This window comes from Pan troglodytes, chromosome X (assembly GCF_028858775.2).
Source record: "Pan troglodytes isolate AG18354 chromosome X, NHGRI_mPanTro3-v2.0_pri, whole genome shotgun sequence".
Taxonomy (NCBI): domain Eukaryota; kingdom Metazoa; phylum Chordata; class Mammalia; order Primates; family Hominidae; genus Pan; species Pan troglodytes.
In genome coordinates this window covers 65335936-65358690 of record NC_072421.2, presented here as the reverse complement: position 1 = coordinate 65358690, position 22755 = coordinate 65335936, and the positions used below count along the sequence as shown (strand labels likewise).

The following is a 22755-nucleotide window of genomic DNA, read 5'->3' as shown; positions in this document are numbered from 1 at the left end:
GTGGGTGGATCACGAGGTCAGGAGTTCGAGACCAGCCTGACCAATATGGTGAAACCCTGTCTCTACTAAAAATACAGAAAAAAAAAAAAAGCTGGGTGTGGTGATGCGCCCCTGTAGTCTCAGCTGCTCAGGAGGGTGAGGCAGGAAAATCACATGAACCTGGGAGGCGGAGGTTGCAGTGAGCCGAGATCGTGCCACTGCACTCCAGCCTGGGTGACAGACAGAGCAAGACTCCGTCTCAAAAAAAAAAAAAAAAAAAATTGCCACATTTATGATCAATAAGCTATAACCTCCTGGAAGCAGGCCCTGTATCTTGCATATGTCAGCCCAATACCCTATATGTAGTAAGCACTCTGTAAATATTTACTGACTGAATGCATGAGGATATTACTACCAGGCCTGTTCTTATGAGGTGCTCTGCAGAGACAGGCATTAGTCTAGATAGGAGGAATAGTGATTTCACTGGAGTGCCTCAGTAGTCACCACACAGCCTGGGAGCAAAGGGACTGAGAATTCTAAACCTTGTTCCCTTTATCAAGAGTCATTCACCTCCAAATCTCAGTTCAATTTTCTGCAGGTTTGTAGGTAGAAAGCTCACTAGCATCTGTACAAGGCTGAAAGCAGCTGCCTAGCTATGAAGAGACAGGGAAGGAACATGAAAATCTGAATAACAGTTTCCAGAAGTTGCACACATGGCTACTATAACTGAAGATATTGTTGTTTTACAATGATGGCTTCTCGCAGAATTCAGTTATTTTGAGGAGCAGTATGCTCCTTGCTGTGGGTCTAGAACCCAGAGAATTAATACATAATTTCTATCTCTGAAGAGAAAGTGAGTCTAACACTTATCCTCACAACAGCAGCCAACTGCAAAAATGAACTACCAGAGTTTGATAGTCACCCAGCAATTCCCTGAAAGGACTGAAGAAGCTTCTGACTGCAGAATATGGACAGGCACATAAAAAATTGATAAGGGTTACTGTAGCCTTGTAGTATAGTTTGAAGTCAGGTAGCTTGATACCTCCAGCTTTATTCTTTTTGCTTAGAATTGTCTTGGGTATATGGGCTCTTTTTGGTTCCATATGAAATTTAAAGTAGTATTTTCTAATTCTGTGAAGAAAGTCAGTGGTAGCTTAATGGGGATAGCATTGAATCTATAATTTACTTTGGGCAGTATGGCAATTTTCACGATATTGATTGTTCCTATCCATGAGCATGGAATGTTTCTCCATTTGTTTGTGTCCTCTCTTATTGCCTTGAGCAGTGGTTTGTAGTTCTCCTTGAAGAGGTCCTTCACATCCCTTGTGAGTTGTATTCCTAGGTATTTTATTCTCTTTGTAGCAATTGTGAATGGGCAAAGTCTTCATGGCTAAAACACCAAAAGCAATGGCAACAAAAGCCAAAATTGACAAATGAAATCTAATTAAACTAAAGAGCTTCTGCACAGCAAAAGAAACTATCATCAGAGTGAACAACCAACCTACAGAATGAGAGAAAATTTTTGCAATCTATCCATCTGACAAAGGGCTAATATCCAGAATCTACAAGGAACTTAAACAAATTTACAAGAAAAAAATAACCAACCACACCAGAAAGTGGGTGAAGGATATGAACAGACACTTCTCAAAAGAAGACATTTATGCGGCCAACAAACATATGAAAAAAAGCTTATCATCACTGGTCATTAGGGAAATGCAAATCAAAACCACAATGAGATACCATGTCAATGCCAGTTAGAATGGCGATCATTAAAAAGTCAGGAAACAACAGATGCTGGAGAGAATGTGGAGAAATAGGAACGCTTTTACATTGTTGGTGGGGGTGTAAATTAGTTCAACCATTGTGGAAGACAGTGTGGAGATTCCTCAAGGATCTAGAACCTGAAATGCCATTTGACCCAGCCATCCCATTACTGGGTATATACCCAAAGGATTATAAGTCATTCTTCTATAAAGACGCATGCATACGTATGTTTATTGCAGCACTATTCACAATAGCACAGACTTGGAACCAACCGAAATGCCCATCAATGATATACTGGATAAAGAAAATGTGGCACATATACACCATGGAATACTATGCAGTCATAAAAAAGGATGAGTTCATGTCCTTTGCAGGGACACAGATGAAGCTGGAAACCATCATTCTCAGAAAACAAACACAGGAACAGAAAACCAAACACTGCATGTTCTCACTCATAAGTGGGAGTTGAACAATGAGAACACATGGACACAGGGAGGGGAACATCACACACTGGGGCCTATTAGGGGGTGGTGGGCTAGGGGAGGGATAGCATTAGGAGAAATACCTAATGTAGATGACGGGTTGTTGGTTGCAGCACACCACCACGGCACGTGTATACCTATATAAGAAACCTGCATATTCTGAACGTGTATCACAGAAGTTAAATATAATGAATTAAAAAATAATAATAAGGGACTAGGAAATTGGTAAGGCATGGTAGCAGAAGGCAATGGACTCAAAAGATCTTGCAAGTGACAAAAGTTATGTAAGCATTACAGATATTTACATAATGGTGCAAGTGCTATGGCAACTTCTTATTAATCCCTGTTTCATAAAATGCACAGGCTATAAATAAGCAGGCACAAGGCCACCATGAAGCAGCAATGGCAAATTCTTGGCATGGCTCCCGAATTGGGCACTGACAGAGACTTGGGTGGGCACCAACTGCAATGAGTTACAGAGCTAAATTATTTCTTCTGCAAGCCTGTGGTCTAGTCGTGTTATGGGGAGGCCCAGAATTAAGCCAGTGAGTGTGCGAAGACAGAATCATGAGGTAATATATGGCAGATCCACAACTCTGCTGGCCTCCTGGGATCTACTTTCTATGAGACACACAGTTTTTCCATGACACTTGGTACCGGAGAGTCCCCAAAGCCCTTCCTTTTTACCATCTGGAATATATGTGTCATCCAGAAAAGTTCATTCATATATAGTTCATAGTTATCCACACATTTACAACACAGAAGTCTAGAAAATATTTGAAATATTTTCAGTTTCTCCTCTGGGTATTGCAAGGAGGAGTGATCTACTAGATCATTAAAACAAAAAAGTATCCTCTTCTAGCATTTCTAGACTTATTTATTTTTTCTCTTGTTTAGTAAATAAGCTCAGGACCAAGAAGCCACTAGGCCAGGTATTCTGTGCTAACAAGATGTTCAAACTTTGACTGGCCTACTAAGATACCAAGAGATGGAAAAACATAAAACCTATGCAGATTTATAAGTACAGAAGTGATTAGCTAAAGCACAGGTCAACAAACTGCAGCCCATAAACCAAATCCACTCTACCATCTGTTTTTGTGAGGCCCAAAGAGCTAAGAATGATTTCTAAATTTTTAAATGGTAAAAAAGAAAAATAATATTAAACAACATGTGAAAATTAAGTGAAATTCAAATTTCAGTGCCCATAAAGTTTTATTGGAACACAGCTACTCCCATTAGTTCCAGTATTGTCTATGGCTGCTTTCATCCTACAAAGGCAGAGTTGAGTAGTTGACACAGAGACCATATGATCTACAAAGCCTAAAATATTTACTACATGGCCCTTTACAAAAAAAGTTAACCAACCCCTAAATCTAAAGTCTGTCTGTGACATTTAAGAAAATCAGAGGCAGAAACATGAGAGGAGCTTTGTGAAAAGATCTCTAGGACTCGCAAAGTCAGGATCAGTCAACTCCTTGGCCAAAGATACCTGATGAAGGCTCTGTTGAAGCTGCAAGCAGATCCTCTTAGCAGAGTTAATTTGCCTCTGGGAAATGTTACTTGAAAAGTCAGGGAGTGAAGGGGACACTGATATGCACCAAAAACTCTCTGCTAGACTCCAAACTAGAGGCAACATTCAATTCCACATGAGTTGAGGTGGGAAAGAATGGATTTAAAGGACAGAAAGAGTTCAATGAGGGTTCACTTGCATTTCTTCCCTAACAAAAACCTGGAGTGAGAGAGAGAATCAAAGCCATACTTACATAAAATTTGCTAAAGAAACTAAATTGGGACCTATTGTAAACATCAGTGAGGATGGTGTAATTCTTTGAGTTCAGAATGTAAACTACAGTTTCAATTTTATGATGTGTACCAAACAGCACTCCATGTGTACAAAACAAATGGACATATAATCTTCAATGTTTTACTAGAAAATGTCTGAAAAATAGTAAATTCTTGAGCACATAATGCACATGATGGATTAATTAACTCTCTTTGAAACATAATGAGGTAGAGATGGGGATTCATATCCTGATTTTCCAGATGAGAAAATAGAAAAGAAAGGAAGTTACCCAGCAATGATCACAAGGAGAAAATCTGAGTCCTGAGTTTTAACTCACTCCATCCATAGTACACTCTCTCAGCTGGCTCTATCCCCATCTGAAGATTGCTTCTTTAATTGATTAGGATCTGGGATTAGTCACCTTCTAGGAAAGCAAGACCAAAAACTTATGCAGGTATAAATACATGTGAGTTTGCTGAAATGATGATGATTATGTTTGTAATTTGTAGAACGGTCACAAAATGTCTAAGCTGGAAGCACATTTTAAAATATCTAGTTCAAGTCCGTTGTTTTACAAACAAGGAAAACTGAGGTCCAAAAGGGAAAATTTCTTATCCAAGTCTATACAACTAAAACCTCTCTGAGCCCTTACCTCTGTTTATGTGTATTGCCTTGCTTTGACTTCCTGGTCTCTTAGCATCCAAAATGCCTTCCCTTTCACCACCCCACTCATCCTACCCACTCCATAAACCAACTATTTCCCTCCATGCCTGTTTCTAACCCAGAGTTCATCCCACCAAGCACTCAGACACAGACTTTGACCAACTTTCTCTCCCCATACACACTTTGACCAAGTTTCTCTCAACCAGAATTTGGTCATTTTACCCTCATGGCTTAGTAGCATTATTTTTTCTCACCACACCCTTTTTTCTATGCAGACCCTCCCTGCCCAGCCTCACCCTCACCCCAATTCTCCAACATTACTGACAAGGAGAAAATGTAGGACTCCCTCTTCCCACTCTTCCTCAACAACAAAACCTGTCCAGATTACAACTGACTCTGTGCTGAGCCCTGCACCAATGACAGCCTAAAAGTCCCATGTGTTATAAACCACCAAAGCTAAAAATATATTTCTGTCTGAGATGCCAGGCTTTTAAGTCCTGTACCTATGCCCATTCCAGAGATTTCTGAAACTATGAATTAAGTGATAATCAAGACTCTGAATACTCAGTCCGAGTTAACTGACTACAACAAGCAAGTAAGGAAGAGAAAGATTTTTGTTTCTATTTTCTCTAAGACAGGTATAATTTGATGTTTCAACAAGCCAGACTGAGAACCACCTCCAGAAAGGCCATATGGGCGATAAAGATGCATTGTAAAAATGGAAAAAGAAAACCAAATCAATAAATGTCCTCTTTGGGTAATAAGACAGCCCCCTGCCTTCAAACAGGGATAATGATGGCAGTAAAATCAATCCAACAGCTTTACAGATGGGAGGAGAAAGAAAACACCAGTAATTTTTTTTTTGCTTCATTCTGGTGTGTGTGTGTGTGTGTTTTCTAAACCACCTTCTCCTACCTTCAAAGGGCTCAGGACTGAAATCTATGGTCCATATTTCAAAATAACCAAGGGGCTCAGAAGGTTCCCTTTTCATTGTTTTTCAAGGAATCCATTGCTGATTTTTCATATTTCAAGCAGGCAAGTGCATTTGGCCCTATGAGCTCACAGAGTTTCCCTAACTTAACAGACTCTAAGGTGTACAGCGTTTTGAAACCTTGCTGGATTTCTGTGTGTTCTGTGAGTTGGGTGATTCCCTCCCCAAAACCTCATTTCTTTTCTTCCCTGTTCTCAAATGGCACAGGATCCACCTCATTGCAGAGCTCCTCCCAGGCAGCCCTGCCAGCTGCCCTTCTGCCTGCCTCCCTCCTTCAGCTCTAACTTCTGCAGAAAGCTCCCATGTGGGATGTATGATATGACAGCAAAATCTTCCCTTTCACAATGTGATTGAGCATTTCCCCTGTTTTCTGAAAATAACAATTTAGTGACCCATATTTGTAAAACTCAGAGGAAGCATCAAGTATAATCTAATCTATCTGACTATTGAATTTGCTTGTTTGTTCACTTGAACTCCTTTCCCATCTGATATGGCTGCTATTACTGTGGTGCAGTGCCTGGGCTTGCTGACACACTACCTCTAGATGAGTGCTCTGTTTCATTCTCTGCTCTATAGACAGGGCCTGCTGGGTGAGAGGGTATGGGGAGGTGCCAGGGTCTCACTGGGGAAGTTGGGGTGGTCTGAAGTCTCTGGAACCCCTCTTCATTTCCTTTTCTGACAGCCATCCTTTCATGAGTACTCTGAAGAAAGAAAGGCACTGCTCTCAGGCTCTTTAGGCACTGCTCTAGGCCTTACTGCCTAGACCTAGACATTAGGGCCCTGGGCTTCATATTAGCCCAGCATAAACAGTAGCAATGGGTAATTTGGGGGTATGAGCTGAACATGGGGCATGTTTTCAGTAATACCAAATGATAGCTGCCTTCTTGTAGGCCCTGAGGACTGGAAGAAAACAACATGGCAGCTTCTGTTTTATAGATATTTCTGCCACCTAGCCAAAATGATGAATCAACACTCATCATTGTGATTGGCTATCACTGAGGAGGTCAGTTAAAGGGCATTCTCTTTCTACCTTTTCTCTAGATGCTTCAAACTCTCTGGTGCTTCTTCCATATTCTGATGACTATCAGTACATCCGTGGTGAATGGTGTGGCCTACATACCTATCTTTTAAGACTGTTCTCAAGGTTTATAGCTCTTATAGAAAGAAAGGTTCTCTGTTCTGGTTCTGAAGTGGAACTCAACACTTCCAGCCAGTGAGAGGAAAGAGAAAGGCCTTGGCAGGAAGTACCTCTTTGGGGAAAGTTGGGGCAGAGGTGAATACTGGTGTTTAACAAGGGGTCTGGTCCCAGAGCACAGCATCTCTCTCTAGGGGCTCCTCATCAATGTCTCTTTGAGAAGAAAGCCCTCAATACAGGGAGAAGTGGATAAGCAGGAAGCTTAAGCCCTGGGTGGTTAGAAGAAGGAGACATTACCGTATATAAGAGGCCTGAAAATGGGAGTTTCTACTGCAGAATGTGGGCTGAGCGCCTCTAGAGGTTGAGCAGACATGAGTTGTTCTAAGCTAAATAAAACTAAGGAGCTAGGGCTTGAGCCAATTTAGCCAGATATAAGATGCTACCTTAGATTAAGGTTAGGGACTAATGGACAGGCTTTGAGATCAGGTCTCTGGAGAGGAGAATAAATGTGTTTCTTCACTCTGAGTTCTTACCTACCTAGGAACTATTAATGCAAAGACAGGTCCCAAGGAGGCCACAACAGGAGGGAGCAGGTGCAGAGACTGATAGTCTGCTGAAGAGTGAGAACACTCCCTTTCTGGGGCCGAGGCCAGGAAGCCTTTGCTAAGGAACAGTCTCATATTCATCCCAAGGAACAGGCTGGGGACTCAGTTGGGGTTTCTCCACTTCTAACCTCTCTAATAAGGACAAATTTTTCCTTTACTAGCCAGCAGAGTAGAAAACAAGAAGGGAGGAAATTAAATCTTTTCAAATCATTAATTTTTCTTTCATTTCTAGGACCCACTGAGCCCCAAGCCCCAGCTGGGACCACCTTCACTGCCTACATTGCCTGTACAAACAAGGCTGCTGAAACCAGGGAACTAGCAAGTACAAAAATTTGCTTCCTTAGGCTCCTAAGTTATTTGATAGGGCCTTGCCAATGACTCTATTTCTGAGATGATAAAATCCTGGGCCCTGAAAGGTTAGTGTCTCTCTCTGGAAGGTAAAGGAGAAAGGGAAAGAGAAGTGCATGTGCAAGACCCTTTACCTTCAGCGGCTCTTTTGAAGAAGACCTTGCAGCTTCCACATGTGAGAGCTCCATAGTGACACCCAGAAGCTTCATCTCCACAGATCAGGCAGGTCTTCTGGGGTGGAAAGTAATAGTCAATGGGCAAAACATGGTCCCTGGCAGTCTCCAAACTGGAAAGACACAAAAAACCAATGCAACACATGTCACTGAATGGCAGAAATAGGCAAGTGAAGTCTGAGGTCTTCAGCATTAACCTGCAGGCATAAATGACTATTATTCATTGCTCAAGTGAGTTAGTGTGAAGCTGAATTTTCTGAGACTTCTCCTAAAGATGATGGCTGTAGGGTGTGACTGAGCCTTTTTGGATCTTGCCAAGGGATTAGGGAAGTTCTGTGGGATTAGCCAATCTCATAGTCTATGTCTATATGCGGGAGCAATGAAGGCAGGAAACCTGAGGTTAAGATATCTAACTGAAGGTGGTGTCCAGGCAACATTTTCAGACTAATTAAATGATATGAACCCAGCTTTGTAACTTTACCTCATCCAAAGGGAGACCTATAACAAAACCAGACCAAATATCAAAGTGATTTGATGTTCCTTGCTTTAGCTTCGTGAGCCTCAAATCTCATCTATAAAATAGAGATAATATCTCCCATCCTATTGAGCTGCTGCTGTGAGTGGTAATATAAATCAGATAATGGATAAAATGCCATTGGAATAAATACACAAGGATCGTGATTAGTATTATCATAAAAGTCTTGTTCTTTTTTTTGCCCTCATTTCTTCACTTTCCTTAGGTGTTTCTCTAGATCACATGGACATCCGCCAGATTCCATTCCACAACGTAAAGTACCAAGCATAATCCCTATGCCTGAAGCTTCTGTTGAAAAAATGATGTACAATGATTCTGGACATCTTTTAGGCTACCATCAAAATACTTGGCCACTGGAGCTTCAGAAGTCACCTTGTCTAACTGCCTTTCTCCAAGAACATCTGTGCCCAAGCTCTTTCAGGTGGATATGAAGGAGAAGGGCCAGAAAGCCAATCCTAAAACCTTCATGGAAGGTTAATTCTCAGTCTCCTATAGTAAAAAATTCAAGTTTGAACAAAATGGAACATTGTTCTCACTACCCAAAGGTCAGCTTTTGTCATTCCTATGTCTTATGCCTAAGCATTAAACAAAACTCAAATGACATTCTGGGTTACATCTGCTTCAGGGAGATGACAACTGCCCATGCTATCATTCACAAGAGCACAACTGCTATATTTTATAAGCACTTCTTCCTTACTAAGGAATGAAGGAAAATGAGCCCTAATGGGAGCCTGTTTGTTGTGTCAACACCTAACGAAAACTCTGTGAAGACAAGCTTATTTTCTCATTTTAATATCCATTGTACAGATGAAAAACGTTAAGACTTGGAGAGGGGAAGTGCAGGACAATTTGATTACAAGTCCAACACAGTTTCCATTACCCTATTGTCTTCTCACCACTCACCTTTACTTTCCACCAAATGGCCTTTTGGTTTGAATGTTCAGCACAGTCATCAGAATGAAAAAAAAAAACATGAAAGGTTATCCTCCCCTCAACCCCAAGTGAACAGCTATGTCAGGACAAGAGCAAAGAAAACTTTCACTCACTTTACAAGCACTTTACCAGCAAGACACAAATATCAGCCTTTATTCAAGTCCCAAGTACAACAGAAAGCAATCAAAAATTCTACTGATATGCAAACCCAGTGGCTTGATATCATGGCCTATCTTCATTCCCCACAAGCCTTCCTTTCCCTGCCCTAACTAGAAAGCCAGCAAGAGCACTTCCAACAAACCAAGGCTAGCAAGGCCATAAGTTCCACATGGAAGGAGCTTACTTCCAATATATAATTCAGCTAAATGCTAAGATCATTTCTTTTGGCTAAAAATGTCATTTCCTTGGGTAAAAACTGTGCCCCCTTCCTCGGTCCTGAATGAAACATGGAGAAGAAATAGAAAATTTTCACAAGTACCTTTCTCCTTTCTCCACCTTTTTGACTTCTGTTACTAACACAAACAGTCCAAATAGAATCAGAAGAACATGTATTTAGGCACTCTATATGCCAGGCCATTTCATACATATCATCCCATTTAATTTTCCCAACAACCTACCAGGTAGCTGTGTATCATCCCTATATTGCAGAAGAGGAAACTGATGCTCAGAACAATTAAGTAAACTTGTTCAAGATCACGCATCTATTAATAATAAGTGGCAATGCCAGGATTCCATCCTGGGTGAGTCTGACTCCAAAGTGTAGATTCTTAACCACTGACAAACCATGTTGTCCTAATGAAGGTTAAGATAGGTACAATGGTTCAACTCAACTCTTAGCATCTGGCCCTATGGACCAGGCACAGGGGTAGGTGCTGGGGATATAGTGGTGATCGAGATATTTCCTTGGCCCTAAGAAACTACTATCTGTTAGAGAAGAAGGACTGGAAATAAATAATTATAAAATAAGATAATAAATGATATAAGAAAGCAGAGTGCAGACTGCTAAAGATGAGGATGCACTTCAAAGATGGGATTATTATTTGAAAGACACAAATGTATGTATGGGTAAAGGAGATGATAATGATAATGCTGATGATGATAATGATGGTTATTATTAGATAATTACAAAATAAATATCAGATAAACAGTCTATTTTGTAGATAGACCACTAGCCAGACTACTAAAGAAGAAGAGAGAAGAATCACAGATGCAATAAAAAATGATAAAGGGGATATCACCACGGATCCCACAGAAATACAAATTACCATCAAAGAATACTATAAACACCTCTGGGGCAAATAAAATAGAAAATCTAGAAGAAATAGATAAATTCCTGAACGCATATACCCTCCCAAGCCTAAAGCAGGAAGTCGAATACCTGAATAGAACAATAACAAGTTCTGAAATTGAGGCAGTAATTAATAGCCTACCAACCAAAAAAAGTCCAGAACCAGAATGATTCACAGATGAATTCTACCAGATGTACAAAGAGGAGCTGGTACCATTCCTTCCGAAACTATTCCAAACAACAGAAAAAGAAGGAATCCTCCCTAACTCATTTTATGGGCCAGCATCATCCTGATACCAAAACCTGGCAGAGACACAACAAAAAAAGAAAACATCAGGCCAATAACCCTGATGAACATCAGTGCAAAAATCCTCAATAAAAAAATACTGGCAAACCCAATCCAGCAGCACATCAAAAAGCTTATCCACCACGATCAAGTCTGCTTCATCCCTGGGATGCAAGGCTGGTTCAACATACACAAATCAATAAACATAATCCATCACATCAACAGAACCAATGACAAAACCATATGATTATCTCAATAGATGCAGAAAAGGCCTTCGACAAAATACAACACTGCTTCATGCTCAAACTCTCAATAAACTAGGTATTGATGGAATATATCTCAAAATAATAAGAGCTATTTATGACAAACCCACACCCAATATCATAATGAATGGTCAAAAACTGGAAGCACTCCCTTTGAAAACCAGAACAAGACAAGGATGCCGTCTCTCACCACCCCTATTCAACATAGTATTGGAAATTCTGGCCAGGGCAATCAGGAAAGAGAAAGCAATAAAGGATATTCAAATAGGAAAACAGGAAGTCAAATTGTCTCTGTTTGCAGATGACATGAATGTATATTCAGAAAACCCCATTCTCTCAGCCCAAAATCACCTTAAGCTGACAAGCAACTTCAGCAAAGTCTCAGGATACAAAATCAGTGTGCGAAAATCACAAGCATTCCTATACACCAATAACAGACAAACAGAGAGCCAAATCATGAGTGAACTCCCATTCACAATTGCTACAAACAGAATAAAATATGTAGGAATACAACTTACAACGGATGTGAAGGACCTCTTCAAGGAGAATTACAAACCACTGCTCAAGGAAATAAGAGAAGACAAAAATAAATGGAAAACCATTCCATGCTCATGGATAGGAAGAATCATTATCATGAAAATGGCCAAACTGCCCAAAGTGTTTTACAGATTCAATGCTAACCCCATCAAGCTACCAATGACTTTCTTCGCAGAATTATAAAAAAACTACTTTAAATTTCATATGGAACCAATAAAGAGCCTGCATAGCCAAGGCAATTCTAAGCAAAAAGCACAAAGCTGGAGGCATCATGCTACCTGACTTCAAACTATACTACAAGGCTACAGTAACCAAAATAGCACGGTACTGGTACCAAAACAGATATATAGACCAATGGAACAGAACAGAGGTCTCAGAAATAATACCACACATCTACAACCATCTGATCTTTGACAAACCTGACAAAGACAAGCAATGGGGAAAGGATTCCCTATTTAATAAATGGTGTTGGGAAAACTAGCTAGCCATATGCAGAAAACTGAAACTGGACCCCTTCCTTACACCTTACACAAAAATTAAATCAAGATGAGTCACGTAAGACCTAAAACCATAAAAACCCTAGAAGAAAACCTAGGCAATACCATTCAGGACATAAGCATGGGCAAAGACTACATGACTAAAACACCAAAAGCAATGGCAACAAGAGCCAAGATTGACAAATGTGATCTAATTAAACTCAAGAGCTTCTGCACAGCAAAAGAAACGATCATCAGAGTGAACAAGCAACCTACAGAATGGGAGAAAATTTCTGCAGTCTATCCATCTGATGAAAGGTTAATTAATATCCAGAATGTGCAATGAACTTAAACAAATTAACAAGAAAAAGACAAACAACCCCATCAAAAAGTGGGTGAAGGAAATGAACAGGCACTTCTCAAAAGAAGACATTTATGCAGCCAACAAACATGAAAAAAAGCTCATCATCACTGGTCATTAGAGAAATGCAAATCAAAACCACAATGAAATACCATCTCACGCCAGTTAGAATCGTGATCATTAAAAAGTCAGGAAACAACAGGTGCTGGAGAGGATGTGAAGAAATAGGAACGCTTTTACATTGTTGGTGGGAATGTAAATTAGTTCAACCATTGTGGAAGACAGTGTGGCAATTCCTCAAGGATCTAGAACTAGAAATACCATTTGACCAAGCATTCCTATTACTGGGTATATAAACAAAGGATTATAAATCATTCTACCATAAAGACACATGCACACTTATGTCTACTGTGGCACTATTCACAATAGCAAAGACTTGGAACAACTGAAATGCCCATCAATGATAGACTGGATAAATAAATTGTGGCACATATACACCATGGAATACTGTGCAGCCATATAAAAGGAAGAGTTCATGTCCTTTGCAGGGACATGGATGAAGCTGGAAACCATCATTCTCAGCAAACTAACACAAGAAAAGAAAATCAAACACTGCATGTTCTCACTCAAAAGTGGGAGTTGAACAATGAGAACACTTGGACACAGGCTAGGGAACATCACACACTGGGGCCAGTGAGGGGTGAGGGGCAAGGGAGGGGATAGCATTAGGAGAAATATCTAATGTAGATGACAGGTTGACAGGTGCAGCCAACCACCCTGGCATGTGTGTACCTATGTAACAAACCTGTACATTCTGCACATGTACCCCAGAACTTAAAGTATAATAAAAAAAGAAAAAAAAGTTATCAGATAAACAAAATGGAAACACGCAGAAAGCTCATTTTGTAAAGGACCTTTAAGAAACGGAAATGGAGTGTTGCTGTTCAATGGCTATAAAGTTTCAGTTAAGCCTGAAGAAAAAGTTCTAGACGTCTGCTGTACAACATTGTGCCTACAGTTAACAATATGGTGTTGTCATGCACACGTATGTTTATTGCGGCACTATTCACAATAGCAAAGACTTGGAACCAACCCAAATGTCCAACAATGATAGACTGGATTAAGAAAATGTGGCACATATACACCGTGGAATACTATGCAGCCATAAAAAAGGATGAGTTCATGTCCTTTGTAGGGACATGGATGAAGCTGGAAACCATCATCCTCAGCAAACTATGGCAAGGACAAAAAACCAAACACCATATGTTCTCACTCATAGGTGGGAACTGAACATTGAGAACACATGGACACGGGAAGGGGAACATCACACACTGGGGACTGTTGTGGGGTGGGGGGAGGGGGGAGGGATAGCATTAGGAGATATACCTAATGCTAAATGACGAGTTAATGGGTTTCTGAACCAGAACACCACTTGCAATTCTTCAACAGTTTCACTATTAATTAAATAAAAGTGGATTACTAGAAGCTGTTGGCCTGACAATACAGGCTCAACCATGGGGAACTTGGGCTTAGGAAACCTTGGCACCCAGCTGAGATCACCAGGTCTCTCTCTCTCTCTCTCTCTCTCTCTCCCCCTGACTCCTTTCCTTTTTATCTCCTCTCCTCTGCTCCTCCTCCTGCCCCCCAACTTTCTTTTCAAAGGAGGACTTGGGGATACTTTGAAGAATCTGATTAACTTAAGTAAGTCCCACCAGTGACTGTGGAAGCGGCGTGAAATGCAAAAGTCACAGACCAGTTTTATTTGTTAGCAAGAGGAATGGCAACCCAACAAGGATTTGGAGCCCACCAGACCTGGGTTGGAATCCTGCCTCTACCACTGAACTTTGGGTGAAATAATTAAGGCTCTCTGTGCTCCATTTGCCTCACTTAGAGTTGGAAATATTTTCAACTCTAGACGGCTTTTGTGAGAATTACAATTACATTAAATAACACATGTAAAAGCCCTTGCCTCTGTGCCTGCCACATGGTAGGCATATTGTAAGTCTTGGTTGCCTTAATCTTTTGTCTTACCATAAGAAAATGAAATATCTAATATCCTAAAAATAAAAAAGAGCATTTTTCTTGGCTATGCAGAGCTTTTAGAGAAAGGTAAATACATGTGGGGGTTGGGGGGGTGTAGGGCATAGGGGTTGGGGAGGGAGGGAGAGAGAGGGGAAGAGACAGAGAGAGGGCAAGGGTAGACATGTAAACACATATCTTTCTCATACATACCTACTTTTCAAACTAAAAGAGGTTGAGGCAACCACCAAACATCTTTATGGAACATAATATTTTTCCTTGTGTTTAGTAACAAAATATATTTTATTAATCACATTGTGGAACATGACATCCCTACATGACTTTTTAAGATAAAATCAGAGTTCACAATTATTCTCTCCTTATAGATCTATTGTGCTTACTTATTTGTGGTTACAAGGAATATTTTGGTGGAGAAGTTGGTGAAGTAATGGCTTAAGATAGGTAGCATCTTTATTCCCTGCCACTGTGAGATTTGAAATTTAGTGTGTGTTCATTCACGAGGGCAGCAATGTTTACTATTAAAAGTATTACCCAAATTTAGTTCATAGCTTTTCAATTCCCTTTAATAAATTCTTTAGTTGAAGTGGAAAAACACGTAGGTAGAAGATCTAGTTTTCATGTCCATCTCTGCCACTTGCTAACAGAAGGACCTTGAACAACTCATTTGACTTCAATTTCTTTACATGTAAAATGGGCAAAGAAATAAAGATCCCACAAGACTGCAGTGAGGATTCAGTGAAGTTGTGGAGGTAAAGCAGCCCCACACCACTGCGGACACAGTGCTTAATAAATGGTTATTACTGTAATAATATTATGAGAAAGTGGTAGAGGAGAGATGAGGAAGAACAAGGTTTTGAAAAGGTACCACTGAGGTAGGTATCATTACCTCTATTTTGCATATATGCAAACTGATACTTAGAGAAAGCAAATGACTTGTCCAAGTCCATACACTAGTAGTGACAAAACCAGAATTATACTTGGGACTATTTCCCCGCCCTTACTCCATATTTTCCCACTATTCTAAACTGCCAAAGCCATATAATATTTCTGTTATAGCTTGGTTTTAATTTAATTAGGTTGTTTTTAATGGGCTTACTGAGTTATATTTCACATACTATAAAATTCACCCATTTTAGCATATTCACATCTATTACCGCAAACTAATTTTAGAGCAATTATATCACTCCAAAAAGAAATCCTGTACCCATTAGCAGCCACTCCTCATACTGTCTCCTCCCAGACCCTGGAAAAACTAATTTCCTTTCTATCTCTAAATATTTTTCTTTTATGGACATTTAATACAAATAAAGTCATACAGTGTGGTCTTCTGTGAGTTGCTTTTCTCACCTAGCATAATGTTTTCAAGGTTCATCCATGTTGGAGCATGTATGAGTACTTCATTTCTTATTATTGACAGATAAACCATGGCATGGATATACCACATTTTGTTTTTCCATTTATCAGTTGGTGGACATTTGGAGCCCACATTTGGAAGACATTTATCGTCCACTCTTTGGCTATTATAAATAATGCTGCAATGAACATTTGTGTACAAGTATTTGTGTGGACATGTTTTCATTTCTCTTGAGTATTTACCTTGGAATAGAATTACTAGGTCAAACAGTAACATTTTTGATACATGTACACCATAGTATACTATGCAAAAAGAATGAGATCATGTCCTTTGCAGCAACGTGGATGAATCTGGAGGCCAGTATCCTAAGCAAACTAAAGCAGGAACAGAAAACCAAATACCACATGTTCTCACTGATAAGTGGAAGCTAAATATTGAGTACATATGAACACAAAGAAAAGAACAAGAGGCACCAGGGCCTACTTGATGGTGGAGGGTAGGAGGAGGGTGAGGATAGAAAAACTACCTATTGGGTACCATGCTTATTACCTGGGTGATGAAATAATGTGTACACTAAACTCCTGTGACACACAATTTAGCTATATAGCAAACCTGCATATGTACCTCTGAACCTAAATTAAAAGTGAAGAAAAACCAAATAACAAATAGTAATTTTTTAAAGACTTGCAGACTGTATTTCAAAGGGCTGCATGACTTTACATTTTACCAGCAATATATAAGGGTTCTGGCTCCTCCACATTAAAGCCAATACTTGTTATTTGTTCTTTTATTCTATAGCCATCTTAATAGGTGTAAACCGGTATCTCAATTTGGTTTTGATCTGCATTTCCCTAATGACTAATGATGTTGAGCATTTTTAAATTTGTATATCTTCTATCAAGAAATTTCTATTCAAATACTTTGCCCATTTTAAAATTGGGTTGTCTTTTTATATTGAGTTGCGAGAGTTCTTTATATATTCTAAATTCAATACCCTTATCAGATATATGATTTGCAAATACTTTCTCTCATTCTGTGGGTGAGATTTTCACTTTCTTGATGATATCATTCGCAGCACAAAAATTTCAAATTTGATGAAGTCCAATTTAACAATTTTTTTTCTGGAGCCAAGATGGCCGAATAGGAACAGCTCCGGTCTACAGCTCCCAGCATGAGCGAAGCAGAAGACGGGTGATTTCTGCATTTCCATCTGAGGTAGCGGGTTCATCTCACTAGGGAGTGCCAGACAGTGGGCGCAGGTCAGTGGGTGCAGCACACCGTGTGTGAGCCGAAGCAGGGCGAGGCATTGCCTCACTCGGGAAGCGCAAGGGGTCAGGGAGTTCCCATTCCTAGTAAAAGAAAGGGGTGACAGATGGCACCTGGAAAATCGGGTCACTCCCAGCCGAATACTGCGCTTTTCTGACGGGCTTAAAAAACGGCGCACCAGGAGATTATATCCCGCACATGGCTCAGAGGGTCCTACGCCCACGGAGTCTCACTGACTGCTAGCACAGCAGTCTGAGATCAAACTGCAAAGTGGCAGCGAGGCTCGGGGAGGGGCACCTGCCATTGCCCAGGCTTGCTTAGGTAAACAAAGCAGCTGGGAAGCTCGAACTGGGTGGAGCCCACCACAGCTCAAGGAGGCCTGCCTGCCTCTATAGGCTCCACATCTGGGGGCAGGGCACAGACAAACAAAAAGACAGCAGTAACCTCTGCAGACTTAAATGTCCCTGTCGGACAGCTTTGAAGAGAGCAGTGGTTCTCCCAGCACGCAGCTGGAGATCTGAGAATGGGCAGACTGCCTCCACAAGTGGGTCCCTGACCCCTGACCCCTAACTGGGAGGCACCCCCCAGCAGGGGCAGACTGACACCTCACACGGCCGGGTACTCCGACAGACCTGCAGCTGAGGGTCCTGTCTGTTAGAAGGAAAACTAAAAAACAGAAAGGACATCCACACCAAAAACCCATCTGTACATCACTATCATCAAAGACCAAAAGTAGATAAAACCACAAAGATGGGGAGAAACAGAGCAGAAAAACTGGAAACTCTAAAAAGCAGAGCGCCTCTCCTCCTACAAAGGAACGCAGTTCCTCACCAGCAACGGAACAAAGCTGGACAGAGAATGACTTCGATGAGATGAGAGAAGAAGGCTTCAGATGATCAAATTACTACAAGCTATGGGAGGACATTCAAACCAAAGGCAAAGAAGTTGAAAACTTTGAAAAAAATTTAGAAGAATGTATAACTAGAATAACCAATACAGAGAAGTGCTTAAAGGAGCTGATGGAGCTGAAAACTAAGGCTCGAGAACTACGTGAAGAATGCAGAAACCTGAGGAGCCAATGCAATCAACTGGAAGAAAGGGTATCAGCGATGGAAGATGAAATGAATGAAATGAAGCGAGAAGGGAACTTTAGAGGAAAAAGAATAAAAAGAAACGAGTAAAGCCTCCAAGAAATATGGGACTATGGGAAAAGACCAAATCTATGTCTGATTGGTGTACCTGAAAGTGACGGGGAGAATGGAACCAAGTTGGAAAACACTCTGCAGGATATTATCCAGGAGAACCTCCCCAGTCTAGCAAGGCAGGCCAACATTCAGATTCAGGAAATACACAGAATGCCACAAAGATACTCCTTGAGAAGAGCAACTCCAAGACACATAATTGTCAGATTCACAAAAGTTGAAATGAAGGAAAAAATGTTAAGGGCAGCCAGAGAGAAAGGTCGGGTTACCCTCAAAGGGAAGCCCATCAGACTAACAGCAGATCTCTCGGCAGAAACTCTACAAGCCAGAAGAGAGTAGGGGCCAATATTCAACATTTGTAAAGAAAAGAATTTTCAACCCAGAATTTCATATCCAGCCAAACTAAGCTTCATAAGTGAAGGAGAAATAAAATCCTTTACAGACAAGCAAATGCCGAGAGATTTTGTCACGACCAGGCCTGCCCTAAAAGAGCTCCTGAAGGAAGCACTAAACATGGAAAGGAATGACCAGTACCAGCCCCTGCAAAATCATGCCAAAATGTAAAGACCATCGAGACTAGGAAGAAACTGCATCAACTAACGAGCAAAATAACCAGCTAAAATCATAATGACAGGATCAAATTCACACATAACAATATTAACTTTAAATGTGAATGGACTAAATGCTCCAATTAAAAGACACAGACTGGCAAATTGGATAAACAGTCAAGACCCATCAGTGTGCTGTATTCAGGAAACCCATCTCATACGCAGAGACACACATAGGCTCAAAATAAAAGGATGGAGGAAGATCTACCAAGCAAATGGAAAACAAAAAAAGGCAGGGGTTACAATTCTAGTCTCTAATAAAACAGATTTTAAACCAACAAAGACCAAAAGAGACAAAGAAGGCCATTACATAATGGTAAAGGGATCAATTCAACAAGAAGAGCTAAGTATCCTAAATATATATGCACCCAATACAGGAGCACCCAGATTCATAAAGCAAGTCCTTAGTGACCTACAAAGAGACTCTCACACATTAATAATGGGAGACTTTAACACCCCACTGTCAACATTAGACAGATCGACGAGACAGAAAGTTAACAAGGATACCCAGGAATTGAACTCAGCTCTGCATCAAGTGGACCTAATAGACATCTACAGAACTCTCTACCCCAAATCAACAGAATATACATTTTTTTCAGCACCACACCACACCTATTCCAAAATTGACCACATAGTTGGAAGTAAAGCTCTCCTCAGCAAATGTAAAAGAACAGAAATTATAACAAACTATCTCTCAGACCACCGTGCAATCAAACTAGAACTCAGTATTAAGAATCTCACTCAAAACCGCTCAACTACATGGAAACTGAACAACCTGATCCTGAATGACTACTGGGTACATAATGAAATGAAGGCAGAAATAAAGATGTTCTTTGAAACCAACGAGAACAAAGACACAACATACCAGAATCTCTGGGACACATTCAAAGCAGTGTGTAGAGGGAAATTTATAGCACTAAATGCCCACAAGAGAAAGCAGGAAAGATTCAAAATTGACACCTTAACATCACAATTAAAAGAACTAGAAAAGCAAGAGAAAACACATTCAAAAGCTAGCAGAAGGCAAGAAATAACTAAAATCAGAGCAGAACTGAAGGAAATAGAAACACAAAAAACCCTTCAAAAAATTAATGAATCCAGGAAGTGGTTTTTTGAAAGGATCAACAAAATTGATAGACCGCTAACAAGACTAATAAAGAAAAAAAGAGAGAAGAATCAAATAGACACAATAAAAAATGATAAAGGGGATATCACCACAAATCCCACAGAAATACAAACTACCATCAGAGAATACTACAAACACCTCTATGCAAATAAACTAGAAAATCTAGAAGAAATGGATAAATTCATCGACACATACATTCTCCCAGGACTAAACCAGGAAGAAGTTGAATCTCTGAATAGACCAATAACAGGATCTGAAATTGTGGCAATAATCAATAGCTTACCAACGAAAAAGAGTCCAGGACCAGATGGATTCACAGCTGAATTCTATCAGAGGTACAAGGAGGAACTGGTACCATTCCTTCTGAAACTATTCCAATCAATAGAAAAAGAGGGAATCCTCCCTAACTCATTTTATGAGGCCAGCATCATCCTGATACCAAAGATGGGCAGAGACACAACCAAAAAAGAGAATTTTAGACCAATATGCTTGATGAACACTGATGCAAAAATCCTCAATAAAATACTGGCAAACCGAATCCAGCAGCACATCAAAAAGCTTATCCACCATGATCAAGTGGGCTTCATCCCTGGGATGCAAGGCTGGTTCAATATACGCAAATCAATAAATGTAATCCAGCATATAAACAGAGCCAAAGACAAAAACCACATGATTATCTCAATAGATGCAGAAAAAGCCTTTGACAAAATTCAATAACGCTTCATGCTAAAAACTGTCAATAAATTAGGTATTGATGGGCCGTATTTTAAAATAATAAGAGCTATCTATGACAAATCCACAGCCAATAACATACTGAATGGTAAAAAACTGGAAGCATTCTCTTTGAAAACTGGCACAAGACAGGGATGCCCTCTCTCACCACTCCTATTCAACATAGTGTTGGAAGTTCTGGCCAGGGCAATTAGGCAGGAGAAGGAAATAAAGGGTATTCAGTTAGGAAAAGAGGAAGTCAAATTGTCCCTGTTTGCAGATGACATGACTGTATATCTAGAAAACCCCATTGTCTCAGCCCAAAATCTCCTTAAGCTGATAAGAAACTTCAGCAAAGTCTCAGGATACAAAATCAATGTACAAAAATCACAAGCTTTCTTATACAACAATAACAGACAAACAGAGAGCCAAATCATGAGTGAACTCCCATTCACTATTGCTTCAAAGAGAATAAAATACCTAGGAATCCAACTTACAAGGGATGTGAAGGACCTCTTCAAGGAGAACTAGAAACCACTGCTCAAGGAAATAAAAGAGGATACAAACAAATGGAAGAACATTCCATGCTCATGGGTAGGAAGAATCAATATCGTGAAAATGGCCATACTGCCCAAGGTAATTTATAGATTCAATGCCATCCTCATCAAGCTACTGATGACTTTCTTCACAGAATTGGAAAAAACTACTTTAAAGTTCATCTGGAACCAAAAAAGAGCCCGCATTGCCAAGTCAATCCTAAGCCAAAAGAACAAAGCTGGAGGCATCACACTCCCTGACTTCTAACTGTACTACAAGGCTACAGTAACCAAAACAGCATGGTACTGGTACCAAAACAGAGATATAGATCAATGAAACAGAACTGAGCCCTCAGAAATAATGCTGCATATCTACACCTATCTGATCTTTGACAAACCTGAGAAAAACAAGCAATGGGGAAAGGATTCCCTATTTAATAAATGGTGCTGGGAAAACTGGCTAGGCATACGTAGAAAGCTGAAACTGGATCCCTTCCTTACACTTTATACAAAAATCAATTCGAGATGGATTAAAGACTTAAACGTTAGACCTAAAACCATAAAAACCCTAGAAGAAAACCTAGGCATTACCATTCAGGACATAGGCATGGGCAAGGACTTCATGTCTAAAACACCAAAAGCATGTCTAAAACACCAAAAGCCAAAATTGACAAATGGGATCTAATTCAACTAAAGAGCTTCTGCACAGCAAAAGAAACTACCATAAGATTGAACAGGCAACCTACAAAATGAGAGAAAATTTTCGCAACGTACTCATCTGACAAAGGGCTAATATCCAGATTCTACAATGAACTCAAACAAATTTACAAGAAAAAAACAAACGACCCCATCAAAAAGTGGGCGAAGGATATGAACAGACACTTCTAAAAAGAAGACATTTATGCACCCAAAAAACACATGAAAAAATGCTCACCATCACTGGCCATCAGAGAAATGCAAATCAAAACCACAATGAGATATCATCTCACGCCAGTTAGAATGGAAATCATTAAAAAGTCAGGAAACAACAGGTGCTGGAGAGGATGTGGAGAAATAGGAACACTTTTACACTGTTGGTGGGACTGTAAACTAGTTCAACCATTGTGGAAGTCAGTGTGGTGATTCCTCAGGGATCTAGAACTAGAAATACCATTTGAACCAGCCATCCCATTACTGGGTATATACCCAAAGGACTATAAATCATGCTGCTATAAAGACACATGCACACGTGTGTTCATTGCGGCATTATTCACAATAGCAAAGACTTGGAACCAACCCAAATGTCCAACAATGATAGACTGGATTAAGAA

At 40.1% G+C, this 22755-nt stretch overlaps 1 protein-coding gene across 6 annotated transcripts in view; it reads right to left on the bottom strand.

The window, feature by feature from the left end:
* Positions 1–22755, bottom strand: part of AR (androgen receptor) — a 184727-nt gene that overhangs the window by 79250 nt on the left and 82722 nt on the right. For all 6 annotated transcript variants that reach the window (XR_008541895.1, XR_008541896.1, XR_002941296.2 and 3 more), the window contains 1 exon segment: positions 7885–8036. Coding sequence is in view for 3 of the 6 variants with exons in the window: in XM_054676212.2 (XP_054532187.1) it covers positions 7885–8036 (152 nt within the window). In the remaining 3 variants the exon portion in view is untranslated.